Source organism: Protopterus annectens, chromosome 5.part0 (assembly GCF_019279795.1).
Source record: "Protopterus annectens isolate FY-2018-M chromosome 5.part0, PAN1.0, whole genome shotgun sequence".
NCBI lineage: Eukaryota > Metazoa > Chordata > Ceratodontiformes > Protopteridae > Protopterus > Protopterus annectens.
In genome coordinates, this window is record NC_056735.1 from 1,750,182,324 (window position 1) to 1,750,204,259 (window position 21,936).

The 21,936-nt window shown below is 40.6% G+C and overlaps 1 protein-coding gene across 1 annotated transcript in view; it reads right to left on the reverse strand.

Annotated features, from left to right (window-relative positions):
* The window catches only part of DOP1B (DOP1 leucine zipper like protein B), a 2,336,114-nt gene that overhangs the window by 2,120,620 nt on the left and 193,558 nt on the right, over nucleotides 1–21,936 (reverse strand). Inside the window, exon 2 of the mRNA XM_044071549.1 lies at nucleotides 10,382–10,556. Coding sequence (XP_043927484.1) covers nucleotides 10,382–10,519 — 138 coding nt within the window. The 5' untranslated portion in view covers nucleotides 10,520–10,556. The remainder of the gene's footprint in view (nucleotides 1–10,381; nucleotides 10,557–21,936) is intronic.

Genomic DNA, 21,936 nt, shown 5'->3' on the forward strand with positions numbered 1-21,936 from the left:
GAGAACACAAAATTGTATGTCATTTAATGACACTGTTTTGGCCATGCGTATTAAAAGAAAAAATTCCCATCATTACAGTGATTTTCTATACCTTGCTCATCTGCTTTCTAACAGCTTATAACTGCAGCTATTAAGGAATTCAGCATAAGATTTAGTAGGATGCTTCTGCTAGGCAGCAATGTTGAGAAAACTTTTAGTTATGTACTTACCATAACTTTAGATGTTTGGGATCCATCTCGCCTACATTCTGTACTGATGGGTTCGGCTCCGACTCGGCACGCTATGCTATAGAGCGAAGTCTCTTATTGGCTGAGCTATTGTATATCCCAGGATGCACCACCACTACTTCCCCAGATCTTGTTTGTCCGCACTCATACACACACACATAACTATTTATATAACATTACCAGATGTTTCAAGATGAAACGATAGTACTCGGACCATCCGGTCTCCTCTGATCTCCAAGGCAGGGGGAAGGAGGGTGGGTTATTAGGAATGTAGGCGAGATGGATCCCAAACATCTAAAGTTATGGTAAGTACATAACTAAAAGATGTTATGTGATCCTATCTCGCCTACATTCTGTACTGATGGGACAGCGTCCCTAGCACCTGATTCCTGAGTGGCTCACTGGAAAACACTCCTGAGAACTGTGGAACCAAATGAAGCTCGCCCCCGAGATGCCACATCCAATTTGTAGTGGGAAATGAAGGTGTGCAGAGAAGACCACGTAGCCGCAGCACAAATGTCGCTAATGGCAAGCTTAGAATGGAATGCTATTGAAGTAGCCATAGCTCTTGTAGAGTGAGCTTTGACAGAGGTTGTAAGCTCTTTATTAGAAGAGGAATAAGCCTGACTAATACAGTCCCTGATCCACTTGGCAATAGTGACCTTTTTGACGGTTTTGCCCAATTTATTGTCCGAAAAGGACACAAACAATTGATCTGTTTTCCGTGTTTGTTGGGTCCTATCTAAATAAAATCACAATTGCCTGTGAACATCCAATGTGTGGAAGATGTATTCTGCTTTGTTTGAGTACTTTAGGAAGAAAACTGGAATGACTGTTGCAGGCAAAAACTGGAACAAACTTTAGGGACAAAGGATGGGTTAGGCCTGAGGGATACTCTATCTTTGTGAAAAACCAGGTACGGTGGTTTGACAGACAGAGCTTGAAGCTCTGAAACCCTTCTGGCTGAAGTAATCGCGACCAGAAAGGCAGTTTTCCAAGAAAGAAATTTCAAATCACAGGTTGCTGCCGGTTCGAAGGGGGAAGAGGTTAAGGCACGTAATACCACATCGAGATCCCACGGAGGAGCAGGATGAGAAATCGGAGGTCGTAAAAGCGCAGCACCTTTGATGAAGGTTTTACACAATCTGTTGCTCATCAAAGGTGGGTTTATAGAATCATGAAAATTGGAAATAGCTGCCAATTGGACCTTGATGGTAGAGACTGAAGAACCTTGATTGAATAGGGAAGTTAGAAACTTCAGGACTTCTGACACCGGGACAGTGATGGGATCTAGACCCCGAAGTTGAGCCCAAATAGCAAATCTCTTTCATTTGCTAGTATACAATTTCCTAGTGGCAGACTTGTGGGCCGAGGATAAGATACGTATGACTTCCGGGTCTAAAGTATGATTTCTGACTATAGTCGGAAGAGGAGGAGCCAAGCTGTTAACTTCAAAGAGTGAAGGGACTGATGGAGTTGTCCCGACTGATGAATTAATAGGTCCGGGATCTGATCCAGGAACCATGGACTGTCCAGTGCATACTTCCGAAGATAGGGAAACCATACCCGACGAGGCCAGTAAGGGACAACTAAAATCATTTTGCTCCCTAAGTGAGTCGCCTTTTGGATCACTCTGGGAAGGAGAGGAACCGGAGGGAAGGTGTATAGCAAGCCGGTGGGCCAAGGATGGGCTAAGGCATCCATGGGAATCTCCCCTGGAGCTGGAGTGAGAGAGAAGAATTTTCTGCACTTCGCGTTCAGCGGGGTTGCGAAAAGGTCGCAACAAGGAGTTCCCCATCTGCTGACGATCTGAGTTGCCACTGCATCGTTCAGAGACCACTCATGAGGAGAGAGAATAGTTCTGCTTAGTCTGTCGGCTATCACGTTGGATCTCCCAGGGATATGAGTCGCTACCAGAAAACGTCTGGTCGCCACTGCCCATTCCCAGACTCTCATGGCCTCTCTGCAAAGGGGGTAGGATCTGGTCCCTCCCTGCTTGTTCAGATACCAAACTACTGACATGTTGTCGGACTGAATGGCAATTACGCCCTGAGGGAGGTAATCGTGGAGGGCTTGTAGAGATAGAAGCACCGCTCTCATTTCTAGAATGTTGATGTGAAGGAGACTCTCGTCGGAATGCCAATTGCCTTGGACTGACCTGCCCAGGTAATGCCCCCCCCCACACCGTCTGGGAGGCGTCCGTCATCAATGTGGCCGCAGGAGGAGGTGGAACGAAGGGTCGTCCCTGATCCAGATTGGAGGACACCAGCCACCAGCGAAGGTCCCGTTTGCAGGTTTCCGTGATCCGTATGAGGTGACTGAGAGGGAGATCCTGAAAGGACCACTGGGTTGATAGGAGCCACTGGAGAATTCTCATATGCAATCTTGCTAAGGGGACTAGGAGAACAGTGGCCGACATGGAGCCTAATAGCTGCAGGACCATCCTGGCTGGGGCTTTGGATTTGAGAAGCAAGGCTCGGACTTGAGCCTGTATAGTCTGTATCCTTTCTGTAGGAAGATAGACCCGCATTTGGTTTGAGTCTATCTCTACTCCGATGAACCTTATGCGCTGAGATGGCAGCAACACAGACTTTGGCCAATTGAAGGTGATTCCAAGGGAAGTGCCTAGTGATATGGTGGCTGCTAGGTTCTGTAATAGTAGACGCCTGGAGGTGGCAGTCAGGAGCCAGTCATCCAGATACGGAAACACCTGGAATCCTAGACTCCTCAGGTGAGCAGTCACGACCGCCAAACATTTGGTGAACACCCTGGGGGCTGTGGTGAGACCAAAGGGCAGTGCGCAGAACTGAAAATGACTGTCTCCCAGGCTGAAGCGCAAATGTCTCCTGGACGCCTGATCTATCAGGATGTGATAATAGGCGTCCTTGAGATCTATGGAGCACATCCAAACACCTTTCTCCAGCAGTGGGAGAATGGATTGTAAGGTGACCATTCGGAACTTGGACTTCTTGACTGAACGATTTAGGTTGCTGAGATCCAAAATGGGCCTCAAGTCGCCGGTCTTTTTTGGCACCAAAAAGAATCTTGAGTAAGTCCCTAATCCGATCTGGTCTGCGGGGACCGGTTGGATAACTCCTTTTTGAAGCAGCTTTGAGATTTCGAAGGCTGCGATTTCCCGTTGACTGGGTGGCGGGTCCGGGATTTTCCTGGACGGCGGAGGGGGGGTGTGAAAAGGGGATGGCGTAACCTCCGGCGATGATTCGAAGCACCCATCGGTCCTGAGTGATACCCTCCCAGGCTTTTAGGTGTCTCGAAAAACGACCCCCCGACTGGCTCCGGAGCTGCACAGTCGGGCAATCCTTCAGGGATTGCGGAAGGCTGAAGAGCCACGAAAGGACTCGCGGTCTCCAGTGTTGTGGGGGCCTCTGCCGCCTCTGGGACGGTGTCTTCCAGAAAAATTTCCCCCTCCTCTGCCTCTAGAAGGGGGATCGTCCTGCTGCGAGGGATAAGACTTCTGTGATTTACGGAACCACATTTTCCCTCCTCTTTTAGCCTTGGGGTAAGGCCGAAAGGGAGTGGAAAACCATGCCCCTACGGCAGTCAAAGTCTTACCTTCTTGCTCACAGCGGGTCAATGTGTCCTTTACCTTGGGTCCAAACAAAGAGGACCCATCAAAGAGAGCGTCGGCAAAGGAAGACTTAAAGGCTTCCGCAAAATGACACAGGCGGAGCTAGGCTTGCCTCCGTAGAGCAACACCCGTACCCACCGCTCTACTCGCCCCCTCGGCTGCATATGAAATGAGCCTCATGGACGAGTTTGATATCAATGACAGAGTAGCCAAATGAGAGCCAACCATCTGGGCCAGCTGCTCAGGTAGGTTACCCAAGAGGGTATCTGAAAGCTCCTTGATCAGATCCCTCTGAAATCTAGTAAAGTGCGTCAAATAGTTCAGGGACCTTAAGGTAAAGGCCGCTGAACTGAGGGTGCGCTTCCCATACCGGTCCATGCTCCTAGACTCCTTATTAGGAGGATGGACGGACGTTGAAGCCTCTGCTACATCTTGTTGGGTAGCAGATGCCACCACCAGGGCATCTACAGCCACACCTTTGGTCAGAAACTCCTTCTCTGGGGGTGCAGATAAGAATTTATTTGGGCGAGCCGGCACCGGTTCCACAGAGTCTGGATGCTCCCACACCCTTCGACAGATCAAATCTAGGAGCTCGTCGAAGGGCGGAGACACCCAGGAGGCGGAGGGCTGAGCCCCGAAGGCCTTGAGGAACACCGATTCATCAGTGGAAGGGGGTTTGGAATGCCAGCCGCCTCGTTGTTTGAGGGCTTCCAAGATGTCTGCAAAGGAGACATCATCTGAGGACGACTTAGGGGACCCCTCCGCATCATCAAGATCGGTGTCTGACGTGAGAGACTCATCGGGGGAGTCGACGTGCTTCCTCTTGCACAGTCTTTTCCTTGGGGGTTCCTCCAAAGAAGCTTCAGAGGGACCTCCAGGAGGGGGGGAAACCCCACTGGGGGTGACCTCAGGCCCCGGGGCTCCGCTGTCTAGCGACAGGGGGACTACAAAAGACCCAGTCTCCATGTGTAGGGAAGGTGCCGGTGAGACCGTGGAGGTAGCCAAAGAAGATTTGGCCAAAGCACTCCTCATGGCCCTGAAGACCGGACCGCCAGAGTCCTGGGAAGGTCCAACCCCCGGGGCCACAACAGTAGACGGCACCCCCACAGCCGACGCACCGAGAGGAAGACTCGGAACCGAAAACATCGGTCCCGAAGCGTCCCCTCCGGGGCCGACCGAGGAGGTCCGTGTACCGAACTCCGACTCGAGAGCCGGGGTTGGAGTAAGGGTCGGAGCCGACCCGAAAACCTCCATCGGCTCCACCAGCACCGGCTCCAACGGTGCCGAGGCTGTTGGAGGAGAAACCAGAACTACAGGGTGGGCCATCGGCTCCGAAGCCGAATGGGCTGGAGCTGAAACTAATTTCTGGAATACAGGAGACTGAAACAGTCTTTGGAGCCCCCTGTCAATGTCCAAATCCGACGGAAGAGGGCTTCAGCGCCGAAGGGGAAGAGTCTGAGCGAGTAACCCTCATCGGCTCCAAAATAAGTGGAGCCGATGAAGGTGACCCGCCTCTCAAAGCCCCAGCCATCGGCTCCGAAACCAGAGGAGTCGAGGCTGGAGGCATCGAGGCAGACCGTTCCACCCTCGGCTCCGAAGTCCGTGGAGCCGATGGAGAAGCCCGCCTAGATTTCTTAGTGGTCGGTTCCGACGGCCTGGTCGGAGCCGATGATTTCTTTTTCTTAGCTGGAGAGGAAGAGGAAGATAAGGCCTCTTCGAAGGAGGGTTTGATAAGCCCTTTTAAGATCAATTTATTCTTCCTCTCTTGGAGGACCCTAGAGGAAAAAGCGTGACACACGCTGCAAGACTCCTGAAGGTGTTTGGCGCCTACACAATACACGCATAAGGAGTGATCGTCCGTGATGGACATTTTGTAGTTGCATCTCGTGCATTTCTTAAATCCTGAGGGTCTATGCTCCTTAGACATAATGCTTGTAGACTACTCACTATATCAGAGAAAAACACAATGTATATAACTCAGCACTGATTTACACAACAATAAAAAACTTTTTTTTTTTTTTTTTTTTTTAAAAGAGGCGAAAGCCCAAGAAACTTAACAAATAACAAATACACCAAAAGGAGGGCCAAGAACCCTCTAACTAAAACAGGTACTTGACCTCTCTGAAACAACAAGAAGACTCACTAAAGAACGAGGGGAAGGCCCCTCTAACTTAAACGGAAACCTTTCCCTGTCCACTCACAAAAATTTACCACAAAATATACACAAAAACACACAAACACAACGATAGCTGTTAAAACAGCTTTTGGGTAAAGATTAAAGAATTTCCTGACAGAAAAACTCTCAGAAAAAAAGCACTTAGCTCAGCCAAGTTCGAGACCACGTCCTAGCTTGTAAGCGGCAAATGAGATCTGGGGAAGTAGTGGTGGTGCATCCTGGGATATACAATAGCTCAGCCAATAAGAGACTTCGCTCTGTAGCATAGCGTGCAGAGTCGGAGCCGAGGATCGGCTCCGAACCCATCAGTACAGAATGTAGGCGAGATAGGATCACATAACATCAAAAATTTGTGTCATTTAAATTAAAACAAACAAAAAAGTATATTAAAGGACAAAACTGAGGCTTCACACAGAAATGGACGGTAAAACTCAACTACTAGTCTATCAGTGTACAACCCAAGACTAGGAGCTTTTATATCTATTTACATATCTATATCTATCTATACAGCTGTCCTAGCATAGGTCAAATTTTACTCTAGTTGACTTCTGCATTGTCAACCTACTTTTGTCGGCATACACAGATGGTTGCCAGATGTGCATGACAGACAATCCCCAGGGTAGAGGGATATGCCCTTTTCACAGTAATTGTGCAATCTCAGAGTTAGTTTATATAATTAGAAAAGGGTGTAGGGATACAGGGAGGGTCCTCCCCCCCCACAAAAAAAAAATAATTTGCAGTGCACGTTCCAAGGATTAGCCTCTGACCATGCACTGTAGTGTCAATGTGTTTTTGTCATTAAGTATTTCAACGTTTCAGTGGCTCAACTAGAAGTAGACCCATATTACACACATATATATATATATATATATATATATATATATATATATATATATATATATATATATATATATATAAAATGTGTGTGTGTGTGTATGTACTCTTGTACTACAAAATGGACAGAGGCAGGTTCTACATGCACAAGTCCCCTCAAATTATCTATGGTATGATCTCAGTTATTCTCATTAGGGGTAACATATAGTTATCAACCATGGGATGGGTAAGGCCAATCTATAACCAAATAGGACTGGTTATTTTGAACACAAAAAGGGAAACTGGCTAGGCTTAAATGGCCTGCAGCAGCTAGCCTAGTATTCATCTATGAACCAATTAGTAGCTCCATTAATATAAGTGATACTGCTAGCTAGATATAGATAGATACAGATAATTATAGACATGGATTGGCTATTTGTATGTGTATATATATATATATATATATATATATATATATATATATATATATATATACACACACACACGCATATATATATATATATATATATATATGCACACATATGTCTATACATATTTATTTATTTATGTATATAGGTGTCATTTGACTGAAAAGTCAAAGGAATGAAAGTCAAAGTGCTGAAAACTGAAAATACTGTAAAGGAGAATTTGCCCTTTACCCACAGTTGTGTAATCCCAGGGTTAGTATATATAATTAACAGAGGGTATGTGTGTGTGTGTGTGTGTGTGTGTGTGTGGGGGGGGGTGGTAGGAAGGCTTGCATTAAAAATGTTTCAATATTTTGACTTGTAGATTTTTTGAGGTGTCCAATATTATGAATATAACCTATATATATAACGATATTTGATAGTTATATAGAAAGACTCAAATTTTATATCATGTTTTCACAATATGTTGCTATGTTTATAATGATTGCATATTTACATAAAAGACAAAGAAACAGATGTTGTCATTTTATATCATGTAATATATGATATCAGTACTTTATGAGAAGGACACGTCCTTAGTAATTCTTAATTGATAATATATACGGATTGCTCAGGCTGTCAATGAGTGTAGATTTAAAAGTCAACGTTTGTTTCTTATTATTAACAGTCTGAAATACATACAACTGGAGCCAAGCTAGTCATTCTACTGAACATTTATTACAGGTGCTTCTGGTACCTCTGCTTATGCCTTTTGAGGATGCATTTCAGTATGAAAGAAAATATCAACAGACTATGCTAATGACTGCAAACTGGGGGGGGGGCAGCTAACAAATCCAGTTCTAATACTTAAATTCACCAGCAAGGGCTGGTGTGTTAACAGATGCTTGGTGTGTTAATCATGGACTTCCCCGTAATGTCAAAACATGAAGCACAGTTTCCTTTAGTAAATCTAGCACTAGTAGTGCTGACCATTAACGATATTCCAGCTGACACAGTCATCAGGGACTTTGGCACCTCTCTTGATAACAGACTCTCCTTTGACCACCATATCCCTGTGGCAGTTAGGAACCCTTTCTACCTTCTACAAATTATCCATTGCAGTATCTCTTCAAGGCCCACAGAAACTAAAGTCCCATTTTATTCCTCCATTATTAAGACCCATGATTGTATATAATGCCCCCTTTGGCACGTGCTAAGTATCCTAACTAACTTGAGAAAGATACTTCAAGGTTTCCTCACTAAAAAGATGTTGGGTCTCAGTTGCCTTAGCTACTCCGACAGACTGAAATTCCTATCCTTCTACTCAGTACCATATAGACTCCTGAGTGCTGATCTCTGTTTAGTCCTGTGTGCAGTGAATGGCTCTGCACTCTTTGAAATCCTTCAGATAAACAGAATCAGAGGTAAAGCAAGCACTATCTCAAGACTTACACTTATACTACTACATTAACACTACCAGATGGCATCACAAGTACCTAACCAAATGTATTCGCCCTTCCTGGAATAGACTAACCTTACATATCAAGAGTATTTCCCTAACAAGCTTTATACCTACTCTGGATGACTGGATTGGCAATTAAAAATGTTCACATGACATACATCTATTTAAAGGGGGATGTTATTAGTTTCCCGTCAGTACTGCATGATATGACTGAGCTTCCTGATGGTTATCTTGGCCATAAGCTTAGCAAGAAACTATGAAACGTCAGGAAAAAGACTGCATTGTTTCTATACTTTCGGCCATGCAAAAAAATTGGTGTTTCTTCCAGTAATGTAAATATTTTAGCTAATATGTTGGTTAGAAGGGTAAATAAGCTAACCAATGTATTTCAGTTGTCTACTCTTAAATCATTATGTGGTGTTGAGTGATGGCTAGAACATTAATATGCTTAGAATGCAGAATTATATGTTCATTTACACAATTTTAACCTGCTGGAACACTGGCTGGATATTTCACTTAATATCTATGACTTTTGTGCACTTTGGAGTAGAAACTAAATTATTCTTTAAATCCTTTATCAACGTAATCATGCAACAAAAAGATACTCTATAGCATACACTGAACATCACACCTGAGTTTCATCTACTAAATCTTATTAGCATGTTTGCGGCAAGACAGGGGGCTGGTATCACATTTCTGTCCACTTGCTTGACTAAAACCTCTTCTTTAGTTACTCATTTTATGAAAAAAAAGATATGTCATTCCTATAACCATTGACATATGAATTTTATATCAGATACCATACTTTATTTTTATAATTACAGAACTGGTAACAAATAGCACACTGTAACGAAAAACAGATTCAGGTGACATGGAATAAAATATGTTAAACGAGTTTGAATTTTCATTAGTAAAATGGTAGTTCAGTTTTATACAGTTTCTGGCTTAAGAAGATTTGAACTGTGAGTCTGTATAACTGTATTTTGTGAGCAAATTGTTTTTTGTTTTTAGGTTGAAGTTGGGTGGTAAGAATGGGGGTAACTTCTTTTTTTAATTTCTATTTTGTTTCAGTTGCTATTATTTATTAAATGTTTTACAAATCATGACTGCATACACATGTCAATAGAAAAAAATAATTGAGAAAAAAAAGTGGCTATGAATCTATGGGAATGGACATTTAAATAAGTATCTTCGTTATGCTGACGTTTCCTGTTTTTTTTTTGTTTTTTTTTTTTTTTAAGGCACATGTACAGGCAAAACAACAGCTTGAACAGTTGGAGGATTCCATACAATAGATGGGAACAAGTGGACAAAGGTGAAATAATCATAAACTTAAAAAAAAAAAAAAGAGAGTTCCATGTCCCTTTAAACATTTTATACACATTCATCCAAGACTAGAGATGGGTCCATATAATGGACACGTCATATCTTCCATTGGTGCTATGACTTTTTTAGTGTCACTGAACACTAAAACATTAAAATGCTGCTAATTATAATTCATATTGGACTGCAATAGTACAATGCCTAAAACTGTCTTCCCCTTTTAGAGAAGAAAATGAGTAAGCAAAAATCTTCTGTACTCAAATAATGCATACTAAGGGAACTGCAACTAGAAAAACTAAAGTAGGAGATATTCAAACTAGTCTGGGAGATTAGCAGGAACTGGCAGGCATGTCATAATCTGTGTCAAAATGCATATGCACTTACCCTGTTCAGTTTACCTAGCGAGGAAATGAGATCAGCCCACTCACTTGAGGATTCAAAGTTTCTCAAAGCTTTCTCAATCACAGAGGCATAGTTTCGGTACCTATAATCGTTCAGTAGCCCCTGCTCCTCTGGGTCCATCTTACCTTATTCCAAGCAGCATGCTCAGCTGTGAATACTGAAAAAGATACAATGAAATGGATATCAGCAAACATGCAAAGTAGTTTTGTTTTTAAGATAATGGCAAGCTAACCACAAAAGACAAAGGAGCACATTCACGTCTAATTTCACCAACAATAAAATGAGTATGATGTTCCACTGAACAACGGTCAACAGATCTACCATTACACTGTTGCATTGCAAATACAATGCTACGAAGCAGATGAGTACCCCTTCATCTACAATACTGACCCTCCTCTATAATATATAGCAGAACTGAACCTTTTGCTCTGTTTTGACTGTCTGAAGCATCCATTTCCTCAGGCAGATTCCTTCACCACATACATACATTACTAATGAAGAGGAACTTTTTTTGCATTCTCTTCCTGTACTTCTCAGCCATATGTAACTGTACCATCTTACAATGTTTAGTAGTTCTTTTAGCTATTTGTTGGCTGGATATGTGGGCTGATCCAAGGACAAGTTCTAGCCACAACCCAAGCCAGAAGCATGAACAAGTATTAAAATAAATGCTAAAACAATTAAACATAATTGATAAATATGTAACAAGAACATGCTAATAATTCCTAAGCAGTACAACGGACAACAGCAATATCTAATACAGATGTACTAACATGGAGAAACAACTCAGTGAAGGAGGCCAACAATGGAAAGTAAGTACCTTAGGCAGTAGTCTTAGTATAAATATCTGATAAAGCATTAACAACGTCTCAATGGATCATTTAATTAACCACTTCTTCTATAGCAATATCTGCCAACTCAGCTGAGGTGATCTAGTGGCATAAAGGAAGTCAATTCAGGTCAGTTCTGATTTTTTAGGCCACCCGATTCCATGGCAACGGTCAGTTTTACTAGAAGCCTTTTCTGCAAAGACTAAACCAAAGACAGGGAGGGGGATGTAGTAATTTAAACACACTAGCCTGAAAGTCAAGAGTTGACAATAAAGGGGTTACTTGGGACGTGACAGTTTCTGAAGTAAAAGAATTGTGTTTCCATAGTATACATAGCACATTAAACCAACAAAAATTGGTCATATAGTCTGTGGGATATTGGTGTGATATGCAGATGTTGGGGTTGCACAAGGGAATGTGCACTCAAGACAGAGCATTAAAAAGTTTAATCTGACAGCTCCTCTGCTTACAACAATACTAAGTTTACTCTTGCTATAAAAAGCATCTTTGATTGGTTCAGCAACCTGTCTACATGATTTTCTGCTGTTTAAATGAGAGTGTCAGCTTCCCCTACATCTCTGCTGCTCTTTGATGGCTATGGAATAATTAAGCAGGTTAGGTTTTTTTCATAGGCCATCCCATGTTCACTCCCTGTAGCCCAACAATGAGAGAGTCCCCCCCCCCCAGGGATTTACCAGTAGCTTGTTAGAGTGCAACCAATGGCACAGGTCAGTGAATTACCTTTGTAGTCCCTTCCTCATCTCATTAACGTTTTTGGTTTCCTTTAGCAGGATCAGGATACCCACATACAGAGCGGTTCTCAAGCCTGGCAACTCTTGAGCCAAGTCATTAGTAAACAAGGAAAAACAAAGTATGGCCTAACAGTGAGCCACACTGAGTCTCAGGTAGAAAGATATTTAGTAACACAGCCCAGAATTACTTAAAATGTTTTATAGCTCAGTTATCAATTAATTTTACAGGTCCCACAGCAAAACCCTTTATTTAAGTTATGCAAAAAGCAGAGAATAACTAGCTGTCTTATGTCATCATCATCATCTTCTTTCGGCTGTTCCCGTTAGGGGTCGCCACAGCAGATCACCTGTTTCCACTTCTTCCTGTCCTCTGCATCTTGCTCTGTCACACCAACCACCTGCATGTCCTCTCTCACCACATCCATAAACCTTATCTTAGACCTTCCTCTTTTCCTGTTAACTGGTAGCTTCATCTTTAGCATCTTTTTCCCAATATACTCAGCATCTCTCCTCAGCACATGTCCAAACCAACGTAATCTCGCCTCTCTGGCTTTGGCTCCAAACCTTCCAACCTGGGCGGACCCTCTAATATACTTATTCCTAATCCTGTCCACCCTTGTCACACCCAGTGCAAATCTTAACATCTTTATCTCTGCCACATCCAGCTCAAACTCCTGCCTTTTTTGTCAATGCCACTGTCTCCACCCATATAACACAGCTGGTCTCACTACCCTTTTGTAGACCTTCCCTTTCACTCCTACAGGTACTAGTCTGTCACAAATCACTCCTGACACTCTTCTCCACCCACTCCATCCTGCCTGTACTCTCTTCTTCACCTCTCTTCCACACTCACCGTTACTCTGAACTACTGACCCCAAGTATTTAAACTCATCCACCTTCGCCACCTCTACTCCTTGCATCCTCACCATTCCTCTATCCTCCCTCTCATTCACACACATATATTCTGTCTTAGTCCTGCTGACCTATATTCCTCTTCTCTCTAGAGCATATCTCCATCTCTCCAGGGTCTCCTCCACCTGTTCCCTACTCTCACTACAGATTACAGTGTCATCTGCAAACATCATAGTCCACGGGGACTCCTGTCTGATCTCGTCTGTCAACCTGTCCATCGCCATTGCAAATAAGAAAGGGCTCAGAGCTGATCCTTGATGTAACCCCACCTCCACCTTAAACGCATCCATCACTCCCACAGCAGACCTCACTGCTGTCACACTACCTTCGTACATATCCTGTATCACTCTTACATACTTCTCTGACACTCTTGACTTCCTCATACAATACCACAACTCCTCTCTAGGCACCCTGTCATATGCTTTCTCTAAGTCTACAAAAACACAATGCAACTCCTTCTGACATTCTCTGTACATCTCCATCAACACTCTCAGAGCAAACATTGCATCTGTAGTGCTCTTTCCCAGCATGAAACCATACTGCTGATCACTAATCATCACGTCCCTTTTTAACCTAGCTTCCACTACTCTTTCCCATAACTTCATGCTGTGACTGATCAATTTAATCCATCTGTAGTTACTACAGCTCTGCACATCACCCTTATTCTTAAAAATCGGTAACAAAACACTTTTTCTCCATTCCTCAGGCATCCTCTCACTTTCCAAGATTTCATTAAAAACTCTGGTTAAACACTCCACTGCCATTTCACCTAAACATCTCCATGCTTCAACAGGTATGTCATCTGGGCCAACAGCCTTTCCATTCTTCATCCTCTTCATAGCTATCCTTACTTTCTCCTTGCTAATCCATTGTAATTCATGATTCACTATCCCTACATCATCCAACCTTCTCTCCCTCTCATTCTCTTCATTCATCAACCCCTCAAAGTACTCTTTCTATCTCCTCAACACACTCTCACCGCTTGTGAGTATGAGCTGTCTTATTTGCCCTTGGTAAATCCAAAAACAATGCCCCAGTTAATCATTGTCCAAGTACATAATATCTGTGACACAATATTTCTTTCAGCACCTGCAATGGTTCTGGGACAAAAGGCAATTTACTAACACGTTCCACCAGCTGACATTACACAATTTTCCCAATAATCTGTCTAAGGACTGAAGTTGTTCAGTTGGCTGGTAATCCTGAACCAAACTAGGAAAAATTACATTAGGTATGGTCTGTATGATGGCCTGTTTAAATAAGCGTGGGATGATGCCTGACAACAATGGACATACTTGCAAGAACTCTTTCGCAGTTTTAAGTACTGCTATCCGGAAAATGAAACTAGGCATTTAAGTGTAATGAACAAGGGGTATGTACATGTCTTGCCTTTGGTGGGAGCAGCAAATTTTAGGTACTTATACATTCTATCCCTACATTTACACTCATTTGGTTTAAAGATCAGAAAACTTTAAGGGTCATTATATTCATCTTAGAAGTACAGACTGACAGCCACTAACTGCTCCTCGCATGTTCTGTATACTAGTTTTGGGGAAAAAAGTGCATCTTTCTCTGTATTGTCTTTATCCACTTTATTTTCTTTACAGGAGAGCTCCAGATCTAGAAACACCATTCTATATATGGTCAAACTAGGTTAAGTACCCATATGTAAGAAATACTAACTTCTATAGTCAATATCCTTAATCCATATATTCTAGCTGGATTTTGCTTGCAGTTTTGAACCAGAGAATTGCAAACCATCAAAACAGTGTAAATTTGACTTTTTACAACTTTCTATTTTGCCCTTATCCTGAGGTGTGTAGTGACCCCCAGAGTATTTTTACAGAAATATATTATACAGTTATACATATACACACACACATACATGCACATATATGATATATGTACATACACTACAGAATTATGCATATGGGAAGGACCCTACACACGGGAAAATACTTAAAAATAGACATTCGCAATTTTGACAAGCTGTAATTCTCTGGTTTGTAACACTGACAATGCAATTCTAGCTTTCTTAAACATTGCAATAAAATTCAGTGCAGTGTCATGTTCAATGTAAGAACACAGAAATTATGCCTATAGTACTTCCTAATCTGTAAAGTTCTGTAGTAATAACAGCTTTTCAACCTCCATGCTCCTAAATGTTCATATGTCCCTTTAAGGCGGCTGAAAGAGTGCTGAAACACTTATTTATGGCCATCTTTGCTGACCTTCTGTGTAACTCACTATACTCCTATCATTATTTCCATTCTACTTTCATTTCTATGATGGCTGGCTTAATGTAAACTTAAGTTATCACCATCAGCAAATGGATCCTCCTACAAAGAAGAGATGCCTTAACAGCAGTTCATAATCCGCCCACTAGCAAAACTAATAGATGCTTGCAAACACTTTTATTCTACACCAGACAGTATTTTTTCCCCGCTATAACCTAAAGTCACACAAAAGTACAAAAATGCCATTAGGGAAAGTCAGTATGTTTTTATGCATATTCACTCTCAAAGCACCTGACACCAGCCCTAAGAAATCCCTTGTTCTAATAAGGTTGTCAGATTACAATCCTGGTACTGAAAATGTTAATCACATCCTTCACCTGGAAGGGGGCATTAAGCTAAATGCCACTCAGTCCTTTAAGCCCTGCAACTGGTCCTCCAAAGTGAAGTGTTGCTTGCTTGCATAACTGAGTGAACTAGCAGTGTAAATTGACAATATTACTATGCAGTCAACCATTTCCTTGTCTACTTTAACACATAAGAAAACACTGCCTCAACTAGCTTTCTCTATGTAAACATTAACAAGATAAATAAAAAAGATCCCACAACTGTTCAAAAACACCTTGGTTATGACTCTATCCAATATTCTAGATATGAATTTGGCAGGTGGCTAAGAGCTGGTTGTAAAATAAACTACTCATGTGACTTCCAGTTGGTTTCACAGAGTAGAGGGGGCTAGATCCCTGACTGTGACCCGGATGACTCACGATCAGTTAGTAGTACCAGCACTGGAGGGGCCACACTGGGACACAGGAATGAAATGTCTGAGCTAGAGAACCTCTCTCAGGGTGGGAGAGAAGTGAATGCCTTGGAATGCATGCACTGTTTGAGCTTCTCTGAAGAAAGTGTTTGCTTCTGGAGAGTGGCTGTGTCATCTGCAGGCTAATGTCACTCACAGAAATTAATGCCAGACCTACACAATGCCCACTGCAGTTTTACCTCAAAAGTATCAACATGGGCAAGCATGGGCAGTAAACATAGGGCCACAGAGAAAAAAAAACAGTACACCCCCCCCCCTTACAATATCAGCACTAGATAATCTCCCTGAAGGGAATGACTGGGTAAATGAAAAAAAAAATAGGGAAAGACTTGATTATCAGCACAAGGGGATCAAAAGCAAAACAGAAAAGTGACATCCATATATCTGAATTTGAATTATCAAAATACAAATGAAAATATCAAACTGCAAAAATACTAATGAAATATTTAGAAATCAGCTACGCAACTCCTGTACACAAAAGCTTCACCAACCCTTCTTCATTTACTACTGCACAGTAAATACACCAAGTCTGAGGTTGCACAACATTGGAGACAGAGGAAATAATTTCAAAATTTTTTGTTGATGATGTAAAGATATGCAAAAGGGTTGTTGGCCAAAATTTGCCGACAGGACAATAACAAGTCTTTAAAAACTGAAAGAATAGCCTACAACATGGCAACTTAAACAACAACTAAGCGTAGCACCTAAAAAAATGCTTTTGATCATATACTGATCTTTTATGCAGTACCACTTTTCAGACAACTATGTTTGTGAGTTAGTAGTCTGTTTCTATTCTTATGGGGAGGTACCAATTAGAAAGGAAACTTTTCTTGATTACCATACCAAATATATCCTTGAATTTCTGGAGTCCTTTATTTTCTTTGCAATGACTCTAAATATAATGCATACATCAAAGGGAAAAGAGGACACTCCCTGCCAGATTCCTCTGTTCAGACACAACATATCAGACAAGAACCATCCCACTTTAATTTTTCCCTCCGATCCCTTATACATCTTCCTAATTAACCTTATAGTATCAGAGATTGCCAATACTTACACTGCCTTGCTCATAAAATTCCAGCTTACTCTGTCAAATGCTTTCTTTGCATTAAGACTTACCAACAACAGATGTATTTTCTCCATCCATCCATCCATCCATCCATCCATCCATCATTACTCTATTAATGTTGTCAGATGTTTGCCTCCGTGCCATAATAGCACACTGATCCATATTTATCAAGTCTGGCAAATAGAATAGAATAGAAACAGACTACTAACTCACAAACATAGTTGTGGGTGGCGAAAGCCAAATACACTCTGGCTAGGCTTATAAATGCCCTAGGGCAGATAGTGTTCATAGGTTCATACTAGGCTATCTCATGGTTTAAAATTGAAATGGGCCTACAAGAAGCTGGGTCTGATGGGTCTTAAGCGACTTTAGGTATTACAGCCACCAAAGCTTTCTTCTGGGATGTTGGTGCTTCCACTCCTTTTAAAATACTGCTAAATGAAACCTTCCAGATCTTTATCACTTTCTTCCCTCCTAGCTTCCGAACTTCACAGGATTGCCATCTATTCCAAGAGACTTTCCTTCACATTGATTAGATGTCACCATTTTTATCTCATCTCTGCCTATTTTATCTGTTAATTGTTGAGCCTCATCTGCCTTTAATCTTGGCATACTCAAGTCTTCCATAAATATTTCCATTTGTGCTTTTTTCTTGATTTCCACATTCCCTTGCTTTATACAGATTTTTATAAGATGTCCAAAATATCTTTAATACCTCTACAGGATTTCTAGTTAATTTCGTGGCTCCCTAAGCTGGGTAATAACCCTTTCTACTTTGTATTGCGTAAGTTGTTGTGCTAAGAGTTTTTGTGCTCTTGCATTATCAAAAACAGTTGAATAACAGCAATATTTCTAAACTCATGCATAATATCCAGATATTCCCTTATTTTATCTTTAACACTATGCAGCTGCACCTCTTCTTGTTCTGCGAGTCACTTTATTCTACCCTATTTTTAAACTTTACATTCATTTTATCCCACTTATTAACTATAACGTCTAAGGAAATGTCTATCGTTCTTAATAACCCATGAATAAGTTCCTCTACCCATTCCTTAAATTTATCTCTTTTTAGCAGGTAAGTGGGGAAGTGCCAGTGTCTCATTTTAACTTCATTACCCTGGATTTTTATCTTACTTGTTATTGGTGCATGATCTGAAACAAACAGTTATTGGATACATGTTGAAGCTTTCAATTAAATGAGCATATTCATGTGAAATATAATTTCTGTCTGTCTAGCTCAGTTATTGTACCTTGGGGGATAACATGTAAATTCTGAGTTCCTACTACTGAATTCACATCATCCACATCAAATATTTCTTCATACATTTTTTGTTACATTTTCCTTTCTACGTTCCTCAGATAATGCAAATCTTCACTGTTGTAAATAAAATTCCAGTCCCCACCTATAAGTAATATTCCCTGCTGAAAGATGATTATTTCTCCAAATATTTTTGAAGCTCCATAAAAGCAATTATAGCTGAAATATAAATATATGCCAGCATTATCCTACTCCCTTGCCAGTAGCCTCTTTCTACCACAAATCTACTGCTATCATCTTTTTGTTTCTCTTCTATCACTACTGGACCTCTTCCAGCAATTAGTACAAGTACTCCTCTTTTCCATTGCCCCAATATTCTGCTGAATATCCATCCTGAAATAGTTTCTTTATCAAATTCACATGTTCACTTCTTTGCACTTTACATTTTTTAATATAATTAAATACTCTTCTTTGTCTATACCTGTAAGATCATTCAGATTACAAAATAATACATTTAGTGTAGCCATTATGCTAAAAAGTTCTTATTCCCACCCATTATATATGACAGCTTTTTTAACCATATCCAGCTTTTGTGTTACATGCACCCACTAATGTCTGGCAGGTTGATCCTTTATACAGTTGAATTCATGTCACATTTTACAATAATTTTTGTTTTAATGAAAACCAAACACACCCCAGGACACCTTCTTAACATATTAACATAAAAAATACAAAATTACAAACATCATCAAATAATTAAATTTAGCCTTCCTGATAGGTACAGTTGTCCCAAACTGACAGCTGCACTCCCAGGCTTTAATTAATCTCAAGTTATGATTATCCATGCAAACACACATATTATAGCTTACTCCTACTTACACTAATTACTGTCTGTTCTTTTCTTATTGTTATTCCCCTCCCAGATATGAAAAACATATTCTATACTTTCAGAAAACATTAACTGTTAAGACTTAAGAAAAACTGCACTATCTTTAAATAAAATTAAACTGTACACTGTTCTAGTAAATGCATTAAAGTATTGTGTTACCAGAAAAGCTGCTATGTCATATTCAGTTCTAATAATTTCATATTTTTACCAAGCTGCTTCTCTATGTAATATTTCACATTTCTATTACTAAACAATGTCCAGACCTCTCAATTTATTGCTTCACCTTTAGTCAGCTTGTTTCCATTGAAACAAAATAAAAATCTAGAGCTGCCCTGAGCTACATGTTTCTCAACTGGCACTAAACATTTACTTGCATAAAAAAGCTACTTATTGCAATTTGGTGTCATGTTTTTTTAATCTACACTTGAATTCAGCAAAGAAAATGTCATTAGATTAAGCCAAAGCAATTAATCCAGGCATTCACCCATGCAAAAGTAAAAGAAAACATTTCAGTTCTTCATATATTATAATCAGTGCACTTTTACACCCCATCCCCCAATCAAACAGCCCACGATTACAACCTATTGACTTAAAAGTGCTTTTGTCCAGCCTTTATTTTCTTTTTATATTGTAATGCCTAAATTTCTTACAACTAAAAAATAAAAAAAAAAAACTGTTTACTTTAGTATCTTTATCACATGCAAGTCTCTGAAAATGCGTTACTATACAACATGCAATTTACATAATATGTATTTTACAAATACTATCATGAACAAAAATTGTTTTACTTACAGTTACTTTTTCCCATTTTTCCCTTTTAGTTCCTTCCAAATATTAATGGCATAAAGTTGAGCATACACCTGTCAGGTTCCCCAAGGTTAACAAAGTCAACAAAAACAAATCATTCTTAGCCACTTTTTTGCAAAGTCATATTTCACAGATATGATTGATGCTTTATAGTCTCACATTCACTAATTTCAGTCTCGGTGGTCTTTCTGTTCATCTCCATCTTCCAAACTGACTCCAGTTCAAGTCCAAGGTACTCCTGATTCTTCTAGTCAACTCATGCTTTTTTTCTGTCTCAAGCATTTTCCTTTGGAGCACTGGAAAAGGTTTCATTGGCAAAGTCTCTCTATGAGCCTTACTATCAGAAGTATGAGAATCAGAGAGCTCCCTTCTGTTTGATGACCCCCCCCCCCCCTTGGAGAAACGTTTGTATTCCTCCCTTAGCCTGTTTTGCATTAAAAAAATATATTGATCTTCAGGGGAAAATATTCTGAGTACAGCTGGACAGAGCGGCTTGAATCTCACACCTACCTCTCGATATTCCCTATTTGGGATAAATGTGCTTCTTTTCAGCTTGGAGTACAGTGAATTATCATTTTCCACAAACACTCTACTGTCTCCACTTTTTTAGGATCAACTCATGGTATGGCTGTATCTTTACTATTGCAGGTCTTGGCAGGTTTAGAGCATACACACAATGTGCCTTTTCAATTAACAAATCCTGCTGTAGAATACCAGTCCAGTTACTTATTTGTGCTTTCATAAAATTAATACAAGTTTGTTCCTTCCAGTTTGCTCTGTCATCTAATGCTAACATTTTTGAAACAGCTCTTGTTGAGCAGTCTTATACTCAGCCCGCCTTTTCTTCATTTCAACCTGTGATTTTTCCAGATGTATCAATTCATCGGAATAGGTGTTTAAAGGTTCTTCCATTTTTTTCCAGCTGTTTGGCATTTGAGTCGATATAATCCTTCAATGTTTCACTTACTTCAAGCAATTCTGAGCACATGCGAGTTATTTTATTTCCACTAAATTACTGGAAGTCTCTTGTACCAAAGCTGGAGCTTAAACTGCTTTTTGCTCAACAACTGCAGGATTCTTCCCAGTCAGTGTTTTGTCTTCACCCTCTTCTAGGTGATTTTCTTTCAGATTCTCTAAGTTTCATCTTTGCTGGCTTCCAGGCAATGTACTTACTAGCTAGTAACTAAATTTTACTAAAATAGGCAGAATTACTGGCTTATCTATTAGCTTTTTTTCACACTGGGAGAGCTGAAATTAAGCTGTTGATCAGTGTGCAGTCATCTTGGAAAGCCCATTGTTTGGCACTGTTATACCTTTCCTTCTCTCAGCTGACACAAAAATACATACACTACATAGACAGTTTCTTTAAGAATTTATGTAAACAGTCTGACAGCACTTTTTCACTACCTCCTTTGATTTTTTTGAGATTGTCAAGTTCCTAAGCTGACATGATTATTTCCTTGTTTCACAAAGAAACAGTGATCAAATTATTTGATTTAGTTAACTCTATAAACATTTTAATTGCAGGTACCCCTTTCTCACACTCAAATTCTTTCAGCAATCAGTGTTAAATTTCTGTCACTCAGGAATGTGGTGCCCACTCATGTGTTAATAATGGCATGATAATTTGATATAGTGGACTACAAGATGTACTAGATGCTATGACATATCCAAAAGGAAATAATGCAAGATTTAACAGAATACCAAATGAGTGCGCAAGAAGCCAGGAAATGAAGAAATATGATCATCATGCTGTCTTTATTTGCAGCTAAGAGTCATATTAAAACTCACTTTGTCATGAGCAAACTTATCTACAGGTTGTTGCCATTTAAATGTAATGCAAAATTACAAAATAATTCATATTGGAAGCAAAAACTTACAAAACACGCTCACATCTGAAGAAAAAGGTGTTCTAAATGCATAAAAAGGCATAGAGAAAAAATGCATCAGATGACCTAAAGGTGGC